This window comes from Rattus norvegicus, chromosome 3, assembly GCF_021556685.1.
Source record: "Rattus norvegicus strain SHRSP/BbbUtx chromosome 3, alternate assembly SHRSP_T2T, whole genome shotgun sequence".
NCBI classification, from domain to species: Eukaryota; Metazoa; Chordata; class Mammalia; order Rodentia; family Muridae; genus Rattus; species Rattus norvegicus.
Window position 1 is genome coordinate 133,229,665 of NC_141536.1, and position 25,775 is coordinate 133,255,439.

Below are 25,775 nucleotides of genomic sequence, written 5' to 3' on the forward strand. Positions count from 1 at the left end.
CACGGATGACCTTGTGAAGCTGCATGTTGTGTTGTGTTTGTGGAAGGCACTTCCAGTGATGACCACACCTTTTGTTTACTGGGTGAAGACTGTGATACTTTGCCCTAAAGAGGTCCCACTGGTGAACTTTGAACTTCAGAGCTCACCCTGACATTTGCGGCACTGTGAATCCGTCATCGTTTGTTTGATTTTTACTCTGTGAAAACAGAGGGTTTCTCAAAGAGAAGCCAGAGAACTAGGAAGCCCAAGGGGGGAATAATCACACATATAAAGCAAAAGCAGGCTTATTAAGGGTTTCAGACATTTTACTCCTAATGGGTTAGAAGCCCTGCGTCCTCCATTTCGTGTGCGGACCGAGGGCCCTTTGAAGTCTTTGGAAGCTTTCTGTAACAAAAAGCTGCATGCACATGGGTGTGAGCCGAAACTGAGCTTATTGTTTTGCTCTTTAAAGATGTGTTTTTGGAGATTTGCCTTTCTTTTCATATGGCCTTGGAGAGATGTGTGATTCTACCTCGAGCTGCGTCTCTGCCTGGAAAGCGCCAAGTGCGTATAGGCTTCCTTTATCCAGTAGTCTGCATGTCTGCCTGCCGAGGGGGCAGAGCCGGCTGTAATTTAGCTCCATTTCACACTGGAACAAATTAAGGAAAAGAGGCTCAGGACCTCAACCAGGGCCAGAACTTGGCTACACTGATGGTGCCTGCCCAGTCTGTCCCCAAAGGCAGATCATAACTATGAAAGAAATGCTCTTGGAAAGAAAGACATTGTCACTTGGTGTCTGTTATGTGCTGATACTTATAGTTATTGTAGCCGCTTTCTAGTTCACTGGCTTAGTTGTAAGATTAGTAACGTCAGATTTTGGATCCAGCTTTTTAAAATAGTTTTACTTGTTATTAATGTGCGTGGGTGCATGTATGCCACAGCTCTGTGTGGTGGGTTCAGTCCCCTCACCTTTATGTGGGTTCAGGCTTCTTAAGCATCAAGTCCATTGCCGAGCCATCATGTGTGGCCTGGATCTATTCATAAAATAGAGTTTTAATAATGTTTCATCATCGTTATAACTCAATTCAGATACAATAAAGAAACTAACTTAAACAGAACAGCAGGATTCAGGTCTATATTACCAGAAAAATTGTATTTGATCAACATTTTATATACATAGAAAAGGTAGCAAATATAGTAAACTCAAAACTCTGTATTTCGTGCTGATTACCACCTGTGACTTGCCACACAAGCTCCACTGAACATACACAGCAACATCGTTCTATCAGAAAAAAATATTAATCCTAAATATTACTAAAAAAGTCAAGGTTATTGATTTAGTCATTTTGGTAACTAGAAAGAGAGCCAACCAGGACGATTTTGAACAATGACGATGACACCAACATTCGCTCCTTTAAAGGGCTCCTGAGAGAGGGCTGGGGAAATGACTTCATTGGTCAGGTGTTTGCCTTGTTTCAGCCCCTAAGAGCAACCCAGAACCCATGTCTAAAAAGCTAAGCACTGCCTAGAGATGCTTCAGCAGTTTACAGCACTCACTGTTTACTCTTGCAGAGGACCAAGTTAGATCCCTGGCTGGAATATGGTGGTTCGTGGCAAACTGCAACACCTGTTCTATGGGGAAATAATGCCCGGTTTGGCCACGCATCTGCATACATGCAAGCCGAAACTCATTTATATAAACAAAAGAAATCTTAAAAAACCAACCAAACAAACAAACAAACACAGCAGCCAAGCCTGGTGTTGTGTGGTTATAACCCCAACGCTGGGGAAGCAAGAGACTCGTGGATCTCTGAGGTTCACTGCCAGCCAGCCTAGACTACTTAGTGGGTGAGCTTTGCAGCAGTGAGAGAACTTGGCACAAACAAAACAAAACAAAACAAAACCCTCACAAGGGAGATGGAACCACGGAAGCAAACCTGAAGTTACTATCTTACCATTGTCCCCAATACCACATGCATGTATGCGTGCACACACACACACACACACACACACACAGTTAGCATTTCCTCCTTGCTCCACCCAACAGTTACCAAGCAACAGCCAGGTACAAGCCTGGCTTGTTATAAAAGAACTGGCCTGTCCCCTCTCCCCTCACTTCCCCCCTCTCCCCCCTCCATGTGTTCCTGGACAGTCTCTTCCTTCTTTCTCTTCTCACTCCCTTTCTCTGCTTCAACTCCCTTCTCATGCCGTAATAAAACCTCCTTTTATACCAGGCCCACCATAGGACTGGTACCTGGGGAGGAGGGAGGCCTCAGCATGGGCCCACTAAGGTATCCCCTCCTGCATCATTACAAAACATATCACAAACACACTCACATACCATACACAAATCACACACACACACACACACACACCCCTCCCCTCCCTCCAGCACCCCACTACACACACAAACACCACAGACATGGAGGGAAGCTTATGAAATGCAAAGTTAAGAATATCTGTTCTTTCATCAGTTTCTTAGTGACCCAAGATGTAGAGACCAGAAGGGCGAGTTCAGACAATGCAAGAGCAAACAGAAGAAATCCCAACCTTACCAAGCAAATACATCTAGGTCGGATCATGGTAGGAAAGAAAGAAAGCAAACAAGACCTGTGAGCCCTATAGTTACCAGCAAGCCCGATGACCCATGTTCAGTTTCCTGGACTGCTCAGGAAGAACTCAGACTTCTGCAAGTTGTGTTCTGACTTCCACACATGTGCCATGAACTATAAAACACACACCTACAGATACACACACACACACACACACACACACACACACACACACACACACACACACACACCCCACTACCACTACCACCTGGGAGAAGATTAGAACTGTTGTGTTTTATAGAAAGATAAGGAGAGACAGGAATATGTTTGGTGGAGACAAGGTATGGTGTGGGGGTGCCTCTGCGGGGCCCATGCTGAGGCCTCCCTTCCCGCTGAGGGACCAGCCACACGATGGCATAGTAGGTAGAATAGAGTTTATTCAGGGTATGGGGCGGGGAGTCGAGGGCATAGAAAAAGAGAAAGGTAGAGAGAGGGGAGGAGTAGAGGCCGGCCATGTGCACATGGATAGCGAGGGGGGGGATGGGGGAGAGGGGGAACAGGAGCAAGAGGACAGAGTAAGAGCCAGAAAGCGAGAGAGAGGAGGGGGCAAGGAAACCCCTTTTTAGTGAGTCAGGCACACCTGGCTGTTGCCAGGTAACTGTGGGGCGGAGCTTAGCCTAAATGCGAACAAGAACAGACTTCTGCAAGTTGTGTTCTGACTTCCACACATGTGCCATGAACTATAAAACACACACCTACAGATACACACACACACACACACACACACACACATACACACACACACACCCCACTACCACTACCACCTTATCATGCTCACAGCCAGTCTGCTATGCTCCAACACTCATGGGAAATGGTGATCCTCTTCCCAGTTTCTTATCTCAGCCCTTCACAGCTCCTACCTTACTAGGACTGTGTGTGTTTCGCACACCTCCAAGTTCAGCTCAGAAATATCTTAACTGTTCCCATCTTATTACTTCTTTTTCTATTTCCGGGATGGAACTTAACGTATATGTTTTAAAGCCATTGCTAAAGTCAATGGTGATTTTAAAGACCATTTACTGAATACATCATGACCTAAGGTTAGTCCTTCCTGGTGGCGTACGTGGTTATGCCAACGGTGGGAACCATCCCTTTGTCTAAGATTCTAACTCAATAGGGAGCATTCGAAAAATAGGGTGAGAAATATTGTGGGATGAAGCAGAGAGAAGACTGTGACTTCCTATCCATACCTTCACTGTGTTACATACATGATAAACTCACTGTCCCTCTGTTTATTATTGGAATATTTCAGCTTGCCCACAGAGTGAGTTCCAGGGCAGCCATGGCACTACATAGGGAAACCCTATCTTGAAAAACAAACAAACAAAAGATCAAACCAACCCAAAAAAGACCATAAGGCGCGCATACTTTCTGTGTTTGTCGGGGTGGGGTGGGGTAGCTGAGCTGGTAGGATGCTTGCCTAGCATGCACATAGACTTCAGTTATCTTGAGTACTACATAAAAATGTCTCTGCTGGGCACACACCCACGATCCCAGCACTTGGGAGGTGCAGGCAGGTGGACTGCAAAATCACCCTTATCTGTCTACATAGTGAATTTGAAGCCAGTCTGGACTACTACATGAGACTATATTTAAAAAAAAAAAAGCAAAACCAGCCTCAGTAGATAAGACATGGACCTGACTTTTATTGTTAAGGTGGTGGGGCCCCACAAAGGATCTCTTACTCAGGAGGCATTTTTGGTGGGTGGGGTAGATGCTCATCGTGAAAACACACAAGCTGGCATGGTTCAGAAGACTTCCTTATCTGGTTCTTTCGGTTCTCTTGGGAAAGGGGCTAGCCCTGTTGCCCAGTCCTGCCTGGAGCTCGCGTCTTCCTTCCTCAGGCTCCTGTGTACTGGCTAACAGATGGGCACCACCTTACCTGACCATAGCTATTTTATTCCCTATGCAGATGTAACAGTTTGAAGAAACATAAAGGAAAGATTCTAAGCACCACCCTGCTTCTCGCTTACAGGGAAAACAGATCCTTTAAAGGAAGAAGCAGCACAGCTCACCAGCTTGTCACTTGTCACCAAAGGAGGCTTGGATGAGAGAAAAATCTCAAGGCATTTATAATTGCATCTACAAATTTTTAAAAGATAGCTTCACCACCCCTTCCACCCCTTTGCTTCAGGAGCCTTAATTCTATCTGACAACAAGTGTGTTTTTAATCAAAACCTGGAGACAAAATTGCATTTACAGGAGCAACATTGTGATACACGCTCAGTCTCCTGAGACCAGGCCCCTACCTGGTACTGATCAGTAACTTTTGACACCCCAGAGCCACTCTGCATATTTAGCAGTTACAAAGGTGATTTCTGAGGCCTGGCAGCTGTTGGTGTTAAGGCTATTGTGTGGGGAAACAAAAGCCATTCTGCTCGGCTCAGTCTGCCTTTGTATCTGTGATACTGGAGCCTGTTCATGAGTGATGTCTAATTCTTTACCAGGGAATTTCATTACTGCCTATGGTTTGGTGCCAGTTTACACTTCCCACGGATGGGATGCTGAAGCGAATATCTGAGCCTACCTGCTAATGGAAGGAAGCTTGGCTTTTGACCTCTGTCAAGATGCTTGCGTTTTAAATCTGTTAATTAGACCTGCAAGGAGAGATGGCTTGGCACTTCCTACCTTCACTTCCCTCAACCACTCAACCCAAGACTAGCTAAGCAGACCTGTAGCTTGTTTGTCTCAGAAATTAAGCTGAGTACAGTAGGCCAGTGAGCGTGGAATCCCGGACCACCCACCCAAACCAGGGTGAACTTGATGTCTTGCCTAACTGATGCTTATTTCAAGAATTGCACTTTTGAATAGGAAATGTCTCAACCTAGGAAGTTTTCGGCTGCGTATGCAACTGAATGATGGAGGAAGGCAGTGAGCTTGGTCATTCTCACCTGAGTGATGGAGGAAGGCAGTGAGCTTGGTCATTCTCACCTGAGTGATGGAGGAAGGCAGTGAGCTTGGTCATTCTCACCTGAGTGATGGAGGAAGGCAGTGAGCTTGGTCATTCTCACCTGAGTGATGGAGGAAGGCAGTGAGCTTGGTCATTCTCACCTGAGTGATGGAGGAAGGCAGTGAGCTTGGTCATTCTCACCTGAGTGATGGAGGAAGGCAGTGAGCTTGGTCATTCTCACCTGAGTGATGGAGGAAGGCAGTGAGCTTGGTCATTCTCACCTGCCGCTGGTCCCTAGGCTGTGCCTTTGCTGTTAGAACCTAATGTCCTTCCATCAGACATGAGTAACTTTACCCAGCTAAGGGTTGGGCTCCAGCATATGATTTGTTTGGCCTGGAAACAGGAAGCATCCCTGACTTTCACCTGCCCTTCTCACACTCACACCACTGCTACTCTGGGAATAAGCCCCAGCTGTGTCTTATCAGAAGTAGGGTGTCGGGGGCAGAGAATAAGGTAGCCATTTTGGGTTCACAACTCCACCTGTGGGGCCACACAACTCTGGGCTTCACTCTGATTAGGCCAACCTGGATTATATGTTTAATGTAGTAGGCTAATCATTAAGTAAGGCAGAGTTAGGATTATATAACTTTTCAGTGAAAGGAGATCGATCTATCTTTTTCTTTCTTACTATGTATGTATGTATGTATGTATGTATGTATGTATGTATGTATGTATGTGTCTGTCTTTCTATCTAACTAATCTATCTATCTATCATCTATCCTCTCTCTCTCTCTCTCTGTGTGTGTGTGTGTGTGTGTGTGTGTGTGTGTGTGTGTGTGTGTGTGTGTGTGCTCAGAAAGCCAGACAAGGCTGATCAGAAATCTGCCACTGAGGAATCTTCATGATGGTGACAGCATAGCTGAACCAGACTTAGATCAGCACACTTCTTGCTCACCCACAGTGTTATAAGAGAGAACGAGTGACAGTTTTAAGCTAGTGTATTTTGGAATGGTTTGTTACAAAGCACCACGGCGGTGATGTGGGACTGATACTCATTGTGTATGCCACTGAGGAATCCAAAGGTAACGTGGACTTCAGGAAGCAGTTGAAAATCCTTTCTGTCCTGGTTCTCTGTGGTCCTCTGAAGTTCCAATCCAGGATGGTTGGTGTTCTTTAGGATGACTTTGCCATTCCCAGCCACCCATCTGCATCTCGGGCTGTGTAGGAAGCAGGAATGCTTCTGACCTCCTAAGTCATACAACAGGCCTGGCTTCACTCTGATTGGGCCAACTCAGGTCACATGTTTATACTGGGCCAATTGTAGAGTGTGGGTTAAGATTAGTGTTCATTAGACCCTTTTTAAAGATGGATGTGGGCCCAGTCTCTTCCAAAATCCATAGTGTCAATTTAAAGTTGGGGGTGGGGAACAAAACATGCTGGGAGGCACTAGCGATATTAACTATGGAGAGCCTGAATGCTTCCAACTCCCTTTAAAATATATGTGTATATATTAAAATATATGTGTAAATATATGTATATGTATACATATATATACACAAATTTCCATATTGCTAGGCTGACTAGAACTGCACAGGGGGATCATCCCCATCTTGGATGTTAGTGAATGGAGAAACCTAAGGTCATGACACCCAAGGCACTGAATAGGGTTTAAAGTGATCGCCATCAACCTACCAGATTCCTAACTCCTGGGAGCTTGGGATTTTGAGAAGATGAAAAGTGGATTTTGCCTGCTGGGATGTGAGCTTCTGACCCAAAGGATGTATTACTGCTCATTTAGTGTTGATATAGCTATTCACCTGGTGCTGGCTTCCATTGTTTCTTAGGAGAAGTCAGTGGTGATTATAATTCTCTAGACACATGGTACCAAGTATCACCAAATCACAAATAAAAGTGTGTGCTGCATTAAAACTAGAACCCATGACTTTCAGTGTGTTGCCTAATTTTCTTTCAAGGATTACACATCCATCTTACCTGACACACACGCCCTCTCTGTAAAGACTTTTTGTTATTGTCCAGCCCCTTCAGGATAAACCAACCAGGTATGTTATCTGCGTCACTTTTGCAAATATGGATTTTAAAGGGACCACAGTTACTGTCTGTGCTTCTTAGAGTCTCCCCGATACTGGGGCTTCTGAAGACTGAATGGCCCTTAGTATTTAGCAAACTTTCATCATTCAGCAAATGTTTGTCATTCAACAAATACTATCAAGGATCTACTGACTACAGAGTGCAGACTCTGTTAAATGATATGAAAGCTACCAGGGAATAGTCCTTGGCTTTGAGTAATGAAATTTAATTTCATTCAAAATTCTGGACGTAAGGAAAGACAGAGGACTACAATTCCCACCAAATAGCTGGTCTTGTAGGATTATTTACATCACCATCTCTATCACTAAGGACTGTTGGTCTTAATAAACTATCAATTAGACAAAAACATTCAAATCAATCTTTTGTGTGTGACAGAGCCTAACATTTCTCAAATACTTATTTATTTTTAATGTATGTGCATGCCTGTGAGTTTATGTGCACCACATGCCAGCAGGCTCCTGTGGAAGCCAGAAGAGGACTGATTGCCTGGAACTGGAGTGAGAGGAGGCCTTGAGCCCCAGATGTGGCCGACAGCTGAACCACAGTCCTCTGGATGCACAGCAAGTGCTGTTTACCACTGAGCCGTTCCTTCCTGGATTCATTTCCAAAAACACTCGAGTCTACTTTTCCATGACCATTGCCCGGCTGTTATTGGGGCTTGATTTCCTGCAGGGGGTTGGTTTAATAACGCCTTATAATCGTTCATCTGGGTCACTGACTCAGCTACCTTTTCCTCAGGTTTTTCTTTCTCTTTGTTTCCTGGCAGGCGAGTTACGCCTTGAACCACACCAACAGAAAACTAACGTTAGAGCCGAAGGTCACTGTCAACGCCAGAATTGTTGTGGTTGGCGCATCCAGCGTCGGAATTTCATTCCTAGAGACTTTGGTGTTTTGGTGAGTTCTTTTGCTCTGTTTGGTCATTTGGCTGTTTATTTTTGAGAAATAAAAATTCTTTGCTTGTACATTTTATTTATTCAACTTTAATTGCACAGCCCTTATTGGGTTGATTACCTGAGAAGGGTTGCTTTCCTAATGCTTTGCAGTTGTCCGAACATGGGGGCGGTTCTCTCCCCACTTAAGAAAATAGACCGTGAGCCTGTTTGCCCACCCACTGCAGAGCTGTGTGGATGAATTGTCAGTAGCTCTCATGGGATCCCAGCCACCGTCACTTTTTGTGTCGTTTGTGCCTTAGTTGCACATTTGAGTACCTCAGCAAAGATTGTGTGACATAAAATGCATCAAGTTGGTGCCCTCGGACTCCTCCCAGAAAACCTCTGTTCATCCTGTTCTACATGTGTTCACTCTCCTCGAGGCGACCATACAAATAGCATTAAGTCTTTAGGAAGGATTTAGATCCCTAATACCCACACCAGGCAGACAGAATCAGAAACTCCAAAGTGGGGAGAGGGTATGAACCTGAGAGGCTGCAGTGTAACTAGTACTCATACTTTATCTAGCCTTGGCTACGTGATGGCCTCAAACTCACCTAGATCGGCCCACCTCTGCCTCCCAAGTGCTAATATCAAGGCTGTGTGCCACCACGCCTAGCAAATTTTTATTACATTTACTTACTGTATGTGTATGTGGGAGCTTAAAAGCCAGAGGGAGACGGGAAAATCCAGCTCAAGTGACTTCTCTCGAAGCCAACAGTTAGTCCCAGAGACAAGTGGGGTTTCTGGGACATTCGCTGGGGGCCCCCAACAGATCTTTATGCCTGGCTAACAGTAAAATGAGTCAGCTCCACCTTGCTCATCTGAGGGCGCATTAAGCGGAGAAGGAAAAGAACCGGTTGGTTTCCTGTTTTGCTCTCTAGCCAACTTCTTGGACCCTGCAGAAGACAACCTAGGCTAATCAGAGATGCATTGTGCGTTGTGACTGTGGGTCGCAGCGGCGTTCTCATGCTTCAACCCCTTAGTCACTTAGCAGCGTTTAATAGCAGAAATGAAGGGGCACCGTGAGCGTGCACTTCCCTGCGGTTGCTGTGCTGAGTCTGGTGTTTAACTCCCTGCCCGGTCCCTGCTCCCAAGACCCTGATGAATTAGTGGGTGGGGTTTTGAAATCGGGGAAGTCAAGAAAAGGTTATCAACAGGTCTTAAATCTTAATTTGGCTGTAATGCTTATAAAGTTCTGCTTAACATGATTGCACTAAGATATACACATGTAATTTTCCTTTTATGGAATTGACTTAGATTCAATAAAAGCAAATATAAGTTCTGGTATAAGTACTGGGTTGATTAAATTCCCCAATCAGAGAGACCTTTTTAAAGCACTTGAAATTTTCTGTCTTCATTATAGAGATTAAGGCCTCTAGAAGGAGACTGGTATCAGCTTACAGATCTCTAATCCTTGAGAGAGGAAATAGTTTTCTCATTATTTTCTCTAATTATTTTAAATTAGCAATCACCATAGTAACTTACTGCATATTTCACTTTCCTGGTTTACTTGCCACTTGAACTAAATTTATACACAATTGGGCTTGCAATGAAATGGAAGGCATTTTACTGAATTTTCGAAGCAAGATTTAGGGCGGGGAAGTTGCTTTGCGGGGCCTCTTGAGTGCCTTGTTAACTCAGAAGACTTAACATGTGCTTTTCTGGGGAGTCCACCCGAAGCCCAGTATGGGCTTCCCTTCAGTTCTGTCACCTTGTGACATGACAGACACTCTTTGCTCTTATATCCTTACCATGTAAGAAATGGCGAAGTGCACACCTCTTCTGTCCAAAGCAGCTGCTGGACTCTCTCTTCCCCTGTTATGATCAACCTTGTCAATGTTTGCGTGCTGTGAGACAGCTAAAATGGTTTGCTCAAAGTCAGCACCCAGTATGTTCTAGGTCATGGGAGAGTGCGGGGGATTAGGGGGTTAGACTTGAAAAAAAAATTTTAATGGGTGTACTCTCACTGTGTTTCCCAGCATGCTCTCAAACTTATGGCTCTCTGTCATCCATCTTCTGATTTGCTGGGATTATAAGCATATGCTACTATACCTGTTTGGGGATGATGGTGGTGGTGGTGGTGGTGGTGGTGGTGGTGGTGGTGGTGGTGAAGTTCTATCTGAATCTTAGCTTCCATGTGTCTGTGGGGACATATCCTCATGTCTTTGGTTGTTTGGCCTTGAGATAGCCCTGCATCTTTCCTATGGCATGGCAGGTGCTTCCTTCCCCGGATATAAACATCAGCATCCTAGCTCGATGCCTCCCTCCTGGGCCTAACCTAGTGGCTCTACCATCATTGGGCGGAGGAGCTGGAAGGAAGCCTTGTTCCTAGCTCTTTTTGCAGCTTCCAGGAGTCCCATGAGGGAGGGCATCTAAGTCATGCAGGGTGAAGACCAGTGCAGGTGATTTGTTTCCTCCTGCAAGTTCTCTGTGTCAAATTTGGTACAGAGGCCACTGAGGGGAAGCAGCCAGGAAGAAAGCAAGGAAGGACTGACTATGGTAGTGTCTTCTACCCAGATGGTTTAGACCTCTCTCTTACCTGCTCTGCCAAGGCATGGGACTCTGTAAGAGTCAGCAGTTGATCTAGGAAAGGAGGGTACAGTCCACTTGGAACAGGGAACATACAGTAAGAAAATTATGGCTTTAGTCATGAAAGATTGTGGTGTACAAGATGGATTGGAGAAAGACAGGCATGAAGGCATATTCCTGGGAATCGTGGGAATCACAATGCTCAGGACATCTGGGTGATGGCCCAGTGTTAATCTTAAGCTGAAGTTCGAAGGGGATAGTGTGCCAGCCACTGCCTGGTTCTTTGTGACAGAAAGCTCTTGGTTTGGGACATCTGGGTGTTTGATGGACTTTCTTGTCAGCACTGAGCCTAGTAAGGTCTTGAGAACTTCACTCACTGACAAATGGAGAAAGAACATCATTGGGGCTTGGCCTACCTGTTACTGTCAGTCAGTGATGAAGCATATGGCCCCAGAGCCACCCTGTCATCTGTGCTGGTTTAATGACACAACATGGGCCCCTCAGGTTCTGCAGCCCTAGGCAAGGAACTCGACCAACCCTAGTTGAGGCTAAAATGAACACCTTGTTCTCAGATTAAAAAGCATGAGTCAGTCATCAGATCAAGGCTAGTTCCAGCAACAGAGCATCTCAGTGAAGCCAGGGACCCTTCCAGGGTGTTGCGTGTAATTTTATAAACCAGGCTTGCTCCAGTTAGGCTCTGTAGAACAGCATCACTCACTTGCCATCTAGTCAGGCCCCACAGCTAGCGATCGCTTTCCCGAGATCCCAGCTATGCTCTGAGAACAGCCGCTGCCTGTATTCCCAAGAGTGCAGCCTGTTCTTCCTTGCCTGATGCTCTGGTCTTTGTTCTCTGGCCTGTGCCAGCAGTGGCCCTCTTACCCGTTTCCCTTTAGCCCCATGGAAGGAAAACATTAGAGACATTTATATTTTAAAACTAACGAGATAACTCAAAAGGCTGAGTGAAGAATTTCCTGCCCCATCCTCCTTGGCCTCCGAAGCCATCTGTGGAGGCTACAAACTATCAGTGCCCCCAAGAGACCTACATGTTTATAGCTTCTTATCCACTCCACCACCTAGTCTCACTCCCAATTCTCTCTGTCCCCTTCTTCTCCTGTCCGGTCTGGATATCCCGCCTTATCCTTCACCCAGAGATTAGTTTCTGTGTCTTTATTGACCCACTCAAGAGACACTTAGGAAATCTCTGCCTACACCAGGGAGCAAAAGGCATTGCCTCACAAAGAATGTCAGACTATAAGACATGCTATGAGACTATAAGTCTCAGCCTGCAATCACAGCACTCAGGCTGAGGCAGGAGGATTGCCAAGAGTTCCAGGCTAGCTAGGGCTACATAGTGAGTTCAGGCCTGGAGTACACAGCAAGACTAACTGCAGTTGGTGGAAACACCATGTTTTATCTGTTATTTATTTTTACTGAGGTTTTAGTTAGGCTTCCAATATGACATATTCAAACATTTGCACCAGTCTGCCTTCTTCATATCTACCCCACACTGCCCGCTCCCATAATCCTCCCCTCTCACTGGCTCCCTTTCTCTCTCATTCACATGTGTGTGCACATATGTGTGTAGTTAAATCTAGATGTAACATTAAGGAAAAGTGATAGTTTAACTTTTTTCTCTTCCATTACCCCCCTATGTTCCCCCTACTCCTCCCCTAAGTCCCTTCCTCCCAGCTCATAGCTCTCCCGTCTTCATTTCATGTATAAATGCGTGTGTGTGTGTGTGTTTATAAACATGTGCGTATATTCCACATGTGAGAGAAAATGCGATATTTGTCTTTCTGAGTTCGGCTTATATTTTGCTTATCTTGAATATCTCAGTATGTGAATGTGTAAGTGATCTCTCCTTAGGACCGAGTAGATCTTCATTGTGTCTATACGCTCCGTTTCCTTCATCCCTTCATCCGCGGACAAGCATCCAGGCTGGTTCTACATCTTGGTTGGTGTGGATAAGGCAACTGCGAACAGGGATGTGTGGGCATCTCTGTGGCGTACATCCCCAGGGACAGTGTGGTCAGAGCATATGGTAGTTCTGCTTTAGGTCTTTGAGGAACCTCCATACTGGTTTCCACAGTGACTGTGCCAACTCACATTCCCCTCTGCAGTGATCAAGGTTTTCTCTTTCCTCACAACCTCCCCAGCACCTCTTCCCATTTCTAGTCTTGTAGATGTAACGTCAGTGTGGTTTGGTTTGCATTTCCCAGATGGCTAAGGAAATTGAACACCTTTTTCAGTGTCTTTTGGACACTCATGTTTTTCTTTTGACAACTGTATGTTCTATTCATTTGCACATCTATTTATTGAGTTATTTGGGGGTGTTAAGGGCTTTTCTAGTTGTCATCTGTAGGTTATAGATATTACTCTCCTGTCAAATGTGTGGTTGCTAATTTTTCTCCCATTCTGTAGGCTGCTTCCTTTGCCCATGGAGCCTTTTAATGTCATCGGACCCTATTTGTCAAAGCTTGCTGTAATTCCCTTAGCTACTGGCGTCCTCTTCGAAAAGGCTCTGCCTACACCCACACCTTGAAGCGTTCCCCCTATTTTTTTCTTCTAGGAGTTTCAGAAATTTGAGTGTTAGTTGCATTGAGGTGTTTGATCTGCTTTAAGTTAAGTTTTAGTGCAGGGTGAGATTTCGTTTTTTTTTTTTTTTTTTTTTTTCTTTTTTTTTCGGAGCTGGGGACCGAACCCAGGGCCTAGGGCTTGCTAGGCAAGCGCTCTACCACTGAGCTAAATCCCCAACAGAGTTGTTTTTTTTTTTTTTTTTTTTTTCCGGAAGGGTGAGATTTCGTTCTGTTCTTCTCTGTGTGGCTGTCTGGTGTTTTCAGCACCATTTGTTGTAGAAAGTTACCTTCTCTTTAGTGTGTATTTTGGCTCCTCCTTAGAAGGCAGATGGCTGTGCAGCGTGAGTGCATCCTCTGGGTCTTTTAATTTACTGCTATGTGTGTCTGTTTCTGTACCAGCCTCATGCTATTTGGGGCCCTGTAGCTCTGTAGTATAATCTGAGGCCGGGGGCAATGTTCCCAGCACTGATCTTTCTGTTTGGATTCTTTGTCTACTCAGGGTCCTTTTGGTCTCCCGAGGAATTTTAGGATTATTTATCTAGTTCTGTGAAGAAGGTTGGGATTGTCATGGGAAAGTGTGTTGAATTTGTAGACCACTTTCAGTAATTTCATAAATGTTTATTCTTCCAGTCCATCAGCATGAACGGTCTCTCCGTCTTTAGTGTGTTCAATTCCCTTCCTTAGTGTTGTAAACCTTCTGTTGTCTGACTGGGGAGATGGCTTGGTGGATAAGAGTGCTTGCTACATAAACTTGAAGACCTAAATACAAACCCTCACAGTCCCTGTAAAAAGCCAGGGGCAGTCTTATTTATGTGCTTGTAGCAACAGCATGGGGAAGCTGTGTGTGTGTGGTGGGGGTGGACAAAGACAGGGGAATGGGTCCCTGGGATTTGACTGCCAGCGGCCCAGCTCCAGGGTCAGTGAGACCATCTCAAGGGAATACTGTGGAGAATGATAGAGCAAGGCACTGAGCATCTCCTCTGGTCTGTGAGTACACATGTGTGTGCACTACACACACACACACACACACACACACACACCTATACACACATATACACTCACTCACTAAGTAAATAAATGAATAAATAAATTTTATTGCAGAAGTCTTTAACTTCTTGAGGTATTTATTGAGGCATCACAAATGGCAATTTTTACCCCTTATTTCTTTCTTGGCAGGTTCATTACTGGTATATAGGGAAACTACTGACTTTTATATGTCGATTTTGTGTTCTGCTAATTTGCCAAATATGTTCTTTAGATCTAAAACTTCCCAGTGGCGTCTTTAGGGTCTTTTAAGAACAGATGATATTGTCTTCAAATTGGGAATGATTTGGCTTCTCTTATTTCTCTTGCCTTTATTTCCATTTCTCTTTTTGCTCTAGCACTGTGTTTGATAAGAGTAGAAAGATTGTGTCTTGTCTCTGAATTTAGATTAAAGGCTTTCTTTTTCTCATTCAACTCAACGTTGTTTTCAACGTAGCTTTGTTATACACAGCCGGCATTATGCTGAGGTATATTTCTTCTATTCTACTTCTCTAAGGCTTTTATCACAAAGTAACGTTAAGTTGGTCAAAGGTTTTCTATACATCTATTGGTGATGGTCATGTGATTTATGTCTTTAAGTCTAGTTATGAGCTGCCATTCATTTATTAGTGTGTGCTGAACTTTGCCTGTATCTCTGGAATGAAACTAACATGGTCGTGGTGCATGATCTTCTTATGTTCTTGAATCTGCCTTGCAAAGTATCAAGAATCTTTGTATCTGTATTGTGTCTTCTTATATTGTTCCTTTTGTTACTATTAGGCTGATCCAAAAGTGGTTACAGTTTTGCATTCTTGAGATTTGTCATTGGGTATTGGAATGATTAAGTAAATGTAGTTGTGTTATATGTCACCTTCATGAGTTTTTCTTTTGCCAATAACATTACTTTCTGTTTATTTTGTGCTTAACTTTATACTATGAAAATGATTTTTAAACCAAAAGCAAATTTGAACTGTTTTGTTACTCCAGTTCAAAATGGGTCTTAAAGTGACAGAGACAGCACACAACAATGTATTTGGGACTGCTGTGAACAGACAGTGCAATGATTCCAGAAGTGCGGCAGAGGAAGACGAGTAGCACAGTCGCTACTGTTGGAAGTTGACTTGGGCCAGTTGAGGGCAGTTATCGAAGCCGATTCTCTTACAGCTACCAGCGAAGTTGCCAAAGAGCTCAGTAGAAGTCATGTGGTATCTGGTGTTTGGAACTAAGTGGAAAAGTGAAAAAACTCAGCAAGCACACATCTCAGGAGCTCATGCTGATTTTTTTTTCAAACTGTCATTTTGAACTGTCATCGTGCCTTAATATGTAGAGCAACAATGAACCACTTTTCAGCTGGGTTGTGACTTACAACAGGAACTGGACTGAATATGACAACTGTCTCAAGTCATCTCCAAAGCCCTTCTCAAAGTGCAGCAAATGATGGTGCTGGGCACTATGTGGTGTCTACTGCCCTTCTGATCCCCTTCAGCCTTCTGACTCCATTGAGACCATTCCGTCCAAGAAGTGTACCCAGCAAATCAGTGAGGTGCACTCCTGCACCTTGTGTTGGGCTCCAGACTGGACCCGAGTTTCCTCCATGATTACCCAGTCTCATGAGGCACAGCCAACACTTCAAAAGGTGAATGAACTGGGCTGCAAAGTCTTGCCTTATCCACATTATTCACCTGACCTTCCACCATCCATCACTTCTTCAACATTGTGACAGCATTCTGCAGGGAAAATGTTTTCACAGCCAGCGAGATTCAGAAAATACTGGAGGAGTTCCTCAAATTCCGAATCATGAATTTTACACAATAAGAACGGCAAACAAAACAAAAACAAAAACAGTACTAAAAAAGCACCTTCTTTCCCATTGGTAAAAATGCATGGATTTCGTTCCTATTTTAGTTAATCAAGATGTGTTTGAGCCTCGTTATCAGGATTGAATATTCATGGTCTGAAACCACGACTCCTTTTGCACAGGCCTATTATTTAGTGGCCCTCATTACCTCTTCTGAATAACTGTGATTGGAAGTCTACTCTCTGAATCATCAGAATGGTCACATTATGCTGACTTATTTGCATTTTTTATTTGCTTGGTAAATAGATTTTTATGGCTCATCCTGTGCACCCCCGGTAGCCCAGATGCAGTACTTTGAATATGTTGGGTTTTGTAAAATGGTTTTTACAAAGGAATACGGAAATGCTATGCCAGTAAAGGGTGCCGAACTGGCATGGGACTTTAAACCTGTCTTGTTTTTTCTATTCTTAGCCTCTGCCTGGTCTGTGGATCAGGGGCATGGGAGTCACCTGTCACCTCAGGCTCTGGCCCACAGTAACCCAATTCAGTGTGCTTTGTCTCACAGTCGTTTACAAGAACGGCCCTTTCTCTCTCTTTTGGCCATCAGCTCATGGAGTTGAAGTAGTTACTATTTTATGCCGTTCCATTATGGCTGTCTCCGTGCATCTTAGGATATTTTCTCGTGTTGCACAACTCCCATTTCGCTATTAATGTCAAAGCCTTCCTAAGTCAATTCCAAGGCAAATCAATCTGATGAAGAGCCAGAGGTGGCCCTAGAAAAGAATGTAGAAATAATCCATGGGATACTAGTGAATGGGGACAGCCCTAGGAGGTGACCCTTTATCTGATAAGACAAATGTACACTATAATTCACAAGAAGTCTGGTAGGTGCCATAAAGCCTGTACTGTTGCTTCTGCTACTCATACTGAGAAAAGTTTGCTCAAAAATAACCAAATCAATCATGGCGGTGTGCACCTCTCATCCCCACACTCAGGAAGCAGAAGCAGGCAGATCGTTTGAATTCCAGGCCAGTCAGGATTGCAGAATGAGACACTTTCCCCAAACAACAACAGTGACCACAACAAAACCCAAACAATGCATCAAGCCTCAGGCCCCCTAGCCTAGATGTTGATCCTTCATCTGGTTGAACACGCTGAGGAAAAGAATAGCTCAGAGCCAGGAAGTTTTTACAGCTCTGACTCTAAGTGACCATAACCCTGTTATGAGGGGACTCAGTTCTACTCAGTATCTGGCCCAGCTGCAAGCACTGGCTGAAGTCAACCTAAAGCCAGCCCTCCACTTACATTCTTAATGTTTGTCTGAGGACATCCGAAACCTTCAGTGTGGCCTGTCACTAATTAGGTGACTAATAATAGTGCTTGTTTGCTGATCTCAGAGGCAACCCCCATGAGCAAGTTGATCCTGAGTGTCCTGCCCTGTGGGTGTCTGTCACAGGAACGGGAAGGGCGTGTGGCCCCCTTCGTTCACACAGGGACAAAGGGAGAATGATGGCATGCTCACAGCAACTTCCCTGGAGCCCAGAGAACAGGCAGACACTTGACACAGAAATGTAAGGGCAGGTTGCATCTTGCCCTACTGTGGTGTTGAAGCTACAGAGAGATCACCAGGGACCAGTACCTAGGTCAGTCTGGTGGTGGGGATGGGAAGAGCTGTGATGTGGAGAGCATGCTAAGAACAGTGGCTCAGTCTCTCACGTCCCCCACAACCCCACAGCAGAAGGACTAAACATTGAGCCCTCAGAAGAGAGTGATCTGGGACACCTCCAGGGAACAGATGATAACCAGGCTTCCTAAGCCAATTCTAATATGTAAATATAATTAGTATTAAATAAAAGTATCTTCACTTGCTGAAGTTATCAGTCTTTTCAGGAAAAGTATATCCTGTCTCTGAATACCAACTTACATACTCTTAAGATTCCCCCAAATGTGCAATCCGTTTTTAGTCACTATTATGCCTTTTTCGAGGGAGGGGTTAGCCTCCCTCTTAGGTTCGTGATGCTTCTTTGTAGTTAAGGGTGGGAGGCATAAGATGTGGTCTTCATGACCCCACAAAAGTGCAGGCCAGGCCCCCAGTTCCTGGGGCTTGGGCTCAGCCCAGTTCATCCTCCTCTTTCATTATTAGACAATTCTTAAACACACAGCATCACCTCCTGTCTTGGAATGTGTTCTTTTCAAATGAGCTGAAAACAAAGGCCTAGGGTGTGGGATGGGAATAGTCTTGGGAACTGTCTGGCAACATCGTGCTTAGACAAGGGAGGGAGGGAGGAAAACTTCCCCCACTAAACATAGTTGTCAGTAAGTTACCAAGTATCTGGGTAGCTGAGACCCCCTTCTTGCTAGGGCTCTTGTAGAGAGACAGCTGAAAATGGTCCCTCTTTGGGGTGAGGATACTCTAGTATCATTCACCCACCCCTGTCCTGGTCGTTGATTGGCACCCTGGACTGATCTCCCAGCATCTTCCTTCAGCTCCCACATTTAGAGGCTGCCCTTTGGCAGACGCAGGGGATTGCTGGTAACTGAAGAACTGTTTGTTGATGACAGGTGGGCTTCAATGATGTGGGCATAGTCCAGGTCATCAACTAGAGTGCCCCCTCACGTTCTTTGTTTCTTAGCCGATTGCTTATTTCTCACCAATAATCTTATTGCTGCCCTTTCCAGAGCACATGAGCATAGACAGAGGTGATGGAAAAGCGAGGGTTTGGCTAAGAGGATTTTTGTGCCACTCTTGTGGCTGTAAGAGAGTCCTACCTGCCCACCTCTCCAATGTCACAAGAAACTTTTACTAGGAATTTAAAAGATGCATTGGCAAATACAGTTCATTATTTGTTCTTTGTGTCAGAAGTCAAAGCTGTGATCTCCTGCCCAACACCTTCAATATTTCCTGGAACCTATGTGAGGTGTAGACCCTCGTGTCTGTCAGGACCAAGTCAGAAACCTGGGAATGAGTGTAAAAGTCACTCAGTTCTGAGAAAAGCTTAATTGGGATGTCTGTGAAAGAGCCAGGACTCTATGGCTGATGCAGCACAGAAAGACCATCCAGTCCCTGCTGAATTCTTTATCCGGATCCAACCAGAACCACATACAGGTGCTCTGAGGGGAATACAGGAACGCCAGACTTGGTCCCTCTTATCACTTGATGTTGAATAGAACTTTGTAGGAGAGGCATAGAAAGACGTGGGTCTGAAAACCCAGGCTTGGGAACCCGTCAGTAGATGTGACTGGTGGAGTTTCCACTACAGGCCAACCCTGTAGCCCAAAGCTCAAGGGAAGTCTGAAAAAGAGGGTCAATGTTGAGTGATCTTTCTATAAGCTACTGATGGGAGAAGCTCCAGACTGTATTCCTGCATAGGTGAACCACCGGCACGGGGGTGAGGGCTATAGAAATATAGTTTCCAGTCCCCCAATTCCTAGTGTTACAATTCAGTGGGGGCGGAGTTGATTCCAGGGGGGTGTTTGACAAGCTGCAAGTGCAGCTGGGTTTAGGAATCGTTTATACAGACATTTCCTCAGAGTCGATAGACATATCTTGAAGGGAACAACTTCCCCCCTATAATTGTTCATTGTAGGTAAACTAGTTTATGGGTTTGTTTTTCCAAACCTCATTTTCTAATTCCCAGGAAATCGTATAACTTCTAACTTACACCATTACCTCAGTGCCTACCAAGCCTAATTATCATGCCATCATTGACATTATGGGGCTGAGGTAATTATTCTGGTCCCAGTATTTACATGTAAATTGGACCTAGTAGAAAGAATTTCCACAAAGCCACACACTGAACCTATCGCCGGTTAAGAATGGAGCCCAAGAAGTAACTGCCAAGCATGAGGAAGCCAGCCCATATGGTGTTAATAAAGACTTGTTAATGGCCACTACTTGCCCAAAATATGAACCCTTCTTCATCATCGGAAGTGATGTCACTGGCCCTTCTAGTCCTGTCATGGGAACCTGATTGATTTATTTTGGCTTGTGTTTTGCATTTCTTGTGCACAGAGCTTGTCCGGTTTATCTTATGGGTGGCCTCTTGGTATTTGTAGAGGTTTTGCTGGACCCCTAAATTTTAGTCTCATCATTTTCCAAACTTGATCTTTTTTTTTCAGTAAGGATTCATGAGTTTCTTTTGAGCGGTGATACAGAAACATTTCATTCATCATCATTAATCTCCAGAAGTTCCCCACAGACCATGACTGTGGCCATAATGCCTATCCCCTGCCAGGTCCATGGGGACATCGACAGGGCACCCAGGTCACCCTCAGAAGATGGCTGGGTTCAGGGTAGGCGTGTGAGGACTACTCGCTGTCTCCTTTCTCCTTCCATCCCTGGTGCTCCGGGGACTAATGAGAACAGGAGAATTCTGGCTCACCACCCAAGGTGGACTCAGGCAAGGTTGTCCTCCAAACTAGAGAGTAGGGTCAGGGGAAAGCTTTAGCCTCTGCCTCATCCCCACAAGCCTTCACCCTCAGTCCTCCTATTTGACTCCCTCTCTTTGGTCTCCCTGACAGCCAGAATCTGCCATTCCTGGAAACTCTGTGACCATAGATGCAGCCACTGGTATTTTTACTAGCTGAATAAAAAATGAAACAAAGACCTTGAGATGTATCAAAAAACCTCCCATGTTTTAAATACACAACATACACACACACAGAGCACACATACCTGAACACACATGTGCACATCATGCATATGTACACACCATTAAAGAAAGTTAACTGTTTTCCAGAGGAAAACTGGTAGATTCTCTTATTGTCCCCCAAAGATTATAATAAATCTTTGTTCTGACTTGGTTTTCAATACTTTTGTCTTCCAGTTGTAGAAAATCACACCCCCCAGCCTTTACCTCTCATGGGTAGCATTTTGTCACTAATTGTGTGCTATCTTATATCTTTAAGACTGAGTTAAATCTGAGCTGTCCTTTGACTTGTGAAATAGCCGGTCTCGTCTCAGATCTATCTTGAGATGGGATTTATTGTCATCTGGAAAATATTATTTTTTCCACTGCCCTGAACAATTCTGAAAGCAGAGGTTTTAGTAAATTGAATTGAAACATTTAGATGGATGCGAGGTAGTTATTTTTTTCCCTCTACGTTATCTATTTGTTCAAAGAGAAGCATTAATAAAGCCAGTTAATTAAATCACTCACTTTGGCTGCCTGCCTTCGTCATCACACACACACACACACACACACACACACACACACACACACACACACACGGAAGCAAAAAAAAATATAAGAATTAATGAGTGAGTGCCTAGCAGATTGACAAGCACCGTGAAAAGTTTCGTCTTTCTCTTGCTCACAGTAAATTGGCAGCGCGCTCTTTATTTGCAGGATACGGATGTTTAGACCTAATTTTGTAGCTGTCCTCCTGAAACACGGAATGAAACACAAAACCTTTTACTTATTTCCCTGGATACTCTAATCCCTCCCTGCTTTACAAGTATTTTTGAGCTGTTGTCTCCCTTTGTATCCACAGCAACGTGAAATCCCCACTGGAATTATTTGCTGCGAGAATGCAGGTGCACTTGTTTCATGTTTCATTGGCCAGAGCACTGAACGTGCACTCCCCTCCCCCTCTGCCCACTGTGGTGACCTTTGATTTTGGAACAGAGGCCTCACCATGCGGCTAGATGTTGTTGATATACATTTAGCCCATGCCATTAAGTCTGAGAGCTGAGGTTTTATCTGGGCCTCTGCTGTTTGTGGCCTTTCCCTGTGTGCTTACTCCAAGCCTAGCTGTACCCAGTGACCTGCTGCTCTGTCTGCAGGAACTTTCTGAATATTCATGTGGAAGCAAATGTGCACTCTGCAACATTTTACCTCCATATTCCGTCCCCAGCACTCCAGCTTTACAACTGAGCTAAGTCAGATCAAGTATTCAGATGTGGCTGCCTCAGGTGGCACAGAAAACAACCGTGGTTAAGATATGAAGTTGGAGACGTGGGAGGTGGGGAACCTTCGGTGAGTGGCGAGAAGGCCGGTACTATAAACAACAATGGGAAGGGTAGATGAGCTGTAACCACAAAGACTTAGATACCCTGCTAGTGAATCTGGTCTAATATCTTGGCAATGAAATGGTTACTATCTGCTGAAACTGTTCTGTGCAGTAGAGATTCTGAACACTGTTAGGTACCATTGCCCTTTGTCAACACAGCTCACCTAAGACCTGTTAGTGTCCCGTCCCTCAAATTCTACATGGTGAAAGGTTAAATAACTTCCCTGTGGTCAAGAAGACAGCACTATGGGTCCAGCTAAGACAGCGTGGCTCTCCAGGCCATGCGTGCTCTTACTTTTCAGCCCTGCTGCTACCAAGGTACTGTGCAAAGGTTGGCTGTCAAAACCAGAGAGCATTGACATACGATTTAATGTAAAAGGATATTTCTAGTAACTGTGTGGAAGAGGGGCAGGAGTGAGATGTGTACTAGGAACATTAATCCCGTTTCTTCTGGTGAGATGATGGTCAGCTACCCTAGTGGGGCTGGCAGATGGGGCCTTCAAGAATACAAATCAGATGAGAATGACTAAGCACAGTGACTGGCACAGGAAGTGGTCGAGAGGACAGGAATTTTGGAAGGTGAACTTCCAAATTCGGAGCTGAAGAGATGATGGGTTGGCCGTGACTTTGATGGAGGACGGAATGGGGTAGAGAATGCCAAGAGCTCTGTTTGGCTGTATACGTGACCTGGAGCATCCTAGCCTGGACACACTGAATTTGGCATGACTCTGGAGGATTTAGAAATTAGGTCTAGACCTCAGAGGAAACATTAAAGCATAGTCAAGTGCATTATGGGAAACAGGTAAGAAGGTGGTGGATTAAGTCACCCTGGGAAGTGGACATGAAGCCTGGGACACTTGGTGAGAAATAAATGCACAAACAAGGGAGAGCTGGCTAATTAAAAAGTCATTAAAACAACCTTACGACAGCAGAGCGTGCGCCCACTCCTTCTAAGTGGCAACCCCCTACCTGTCTCTCTTCTCCCGTGTGCCCTCTCCCTAGGCCCTCTAGCACCCTACCTAGCTAACCCCTGGATGACAATTATTCTTTTCAGTCCCCATCATCCTGTGTAAGCATCCCTTTTGTAGACTCTGTGGAGTATGTCATGTATTTTTCCCCCCGAATCCTGATTCCTAAAATCTTTTCTTACATCCTCACCTCCTGCTTCCTTCATAAGCTGATGTGTTACTTGTTTCCCAAGATTCATTTGTACTTTGTGACAGAACGCAGGGCCATGTGGTTCTTAGCGGGGAAAAATAATCACACTATGTTTCATAAAAACCAGTGTTTTCTGTCTTCCTTTGCAAAGGCATGTGGCAGTAGCAATGAGTTCTGCTAATATAAGCAGAAATGCCACACAGGACTGCCAGACAGGGTCTTCAGTGCATTGTCCTTTCTGCTGTTAGATGATGTTGGTAGGAAGCCATTGATTTGGAACAGGCTGTTGCAGTGGGCCGACCTAAACCAATGTGGATTCAGTCACAGTAAAGGTTGGGTTCAGAAGGCTCTGGCCAGGCACTTGACTAAGCTGCGTTCGACTAAGTTGTTTTCTGTATGTCTCTCCTGCGTTTTCTTCCAACGCTATCTGTTGCCATTGTTCTCAGGAACTACTCTAGTTTCTGGGTGCTGCCCAGTTGGCACATCATTGTTTTTTCTTGGCTTACGTGAACTGTAACTTGGTATAATTGGCCTGAGGAATTCTGCCTTTTACCACTACATTCCCTTCCTTCTGCCCATAATATTAACATGACAGGTGGAGGGAGCCCCAAGAGCTACCATGGACCGACACTGACTTTGAGAATAGATGCCACACACGAAGATGCAGAGAAACAGGGCCATGTTCCCATTGACTCCAAGGAGCCATCTGAATCGGCCCTGGATTGGCGTGCTGAGTTGTCCTAAGAGAAAGGAGCTGGCGTGGGCCTTTGATAAGGAGACCAGGCTCATTGGCGAACAGCTGTCCTCCGAGTGGGAGATGTCCTTGTAGACGCAAGAAAGGAAAGGATGAAAGCCAGGGAATTCTGGGTGCTTTCTTTATGGTCCGGGAGATGGGATGGAGGGAGAATAAGGGCAGAATGAACAGGGAAGGGCACAGCAGAACTTGACGACGACATAAAGGACCAGGACATCCACGGGGAAGAATGCAATAGGACGTCCACTGTGGCTGAAGAAAAGAAAGAAAAGCTGTTTCTTTTAGACAAACACAATTCAAGAAATCTCACCCAATTCCAAAAAAATTGTACTATGTCGTTATAGGTAATGTCAGAAAGAGAGAGAGGGAGAGAGAGAGAGAGAGAGAGAGAGAGAGAGAGAGAGAGAGAGAGAGAGGAGAACAGGACAGAAAAGAAAGCAATAGAATCATCCTCTATCTTATGGGAATATTCTCTAATCTTTTGGGAAAATTTTTAATTGTAGCGTAATTCAGGATAACACAATGTGGTAATTTGGCGATTTAAAAGTCATTTGATCCGTGCCGTTAGATAATTCAAATTATTCATTCCAAAGGGATGTTTTTGTAGTAAAAGATAAAGCCACATTATGATCATTAAGCCTTCTGTCTGCATGGAGATGTAAAAGGCACCTGTATGGAGCTCTCCCTACTACAGTCTAATGCACATTTTGATCCAGAACCAGAGTAAACTTCAGCTGTCGGCGGATATAAGCACTCTCTTATCATTTGTGGTTTCCATGGGACAGTTATAAATCCAAGGCCTGTCATTGGTGTGTGCTTGCAGACTGACAGCCTGAGTGGGCAGGATTAACAGTGGCCTTTATGCTATTTGAAGAGAGTCAGACTTTTTAATTCTTATTGTTAGAGGATAGGACAAGCTTGGTTTTCTCCATGAAATGGAGATATTCATTCTTAAGTGATAGCCATCCTGAGAGACTCCAGATCTTCCCTAGCATTCAGCTGTTTTTAAATGTCGGTTCAGCTGCGTGGATTGCCTGCCCCCTGCACCATCACCCAAAGTCCTGTCTTTAGTGCTGCATAACAGGCTGCCAGTAAATTGGTAGCATTTCCAGTTGGAAAATCTCCAGCCTCCTTTTGAGAAAGGAAGGCAGGTATTTTCCTCTGGCCCACTGAAGGCCTCCTTTTGGCATTCAATTGATTAAAAGGGGCCACATAAACCAAGAAGAGGATTTTTGGGGAGACAACTGCCTTTCATATCACTGAGCATCCTGGGAAAAGATCTTACCCATAACATCTTTGCTGCCTCTAAATTAAATTGCAACAGGAGTATCTGAGACACCGAAAGGCCACTAGAGAAGAGAGAGTCCTATGCATGTGAATTCATTGACCTTTTACAGGAACTT

At 44.7% G+C, this 25,775-nt stretch overlaps 1 protein-coding gene across 4 annotated transcripts in view; it reads left to right on the forward strand.

The window, feature by feature from the left end:
- The window catches only part of Cfap61 (cilia and flagella associated protein 61), a 278,953-nt gene that overhangs the window by 140,139 nt on the left and 113,039 nt on the right, over window positions 1–25,775 (forward strand). For all 4 annotated transcript variants that reach the window (NM_001430465.1, XM_087652240.1, XM_087652242.1 and 1 more), the window contains 1 exon segment: window positions 8,357–8,484. In NM_001430465.1, the coding sequence (NP_001417394.1) occupies window positions 8,357–8,484 (128 nt within the window).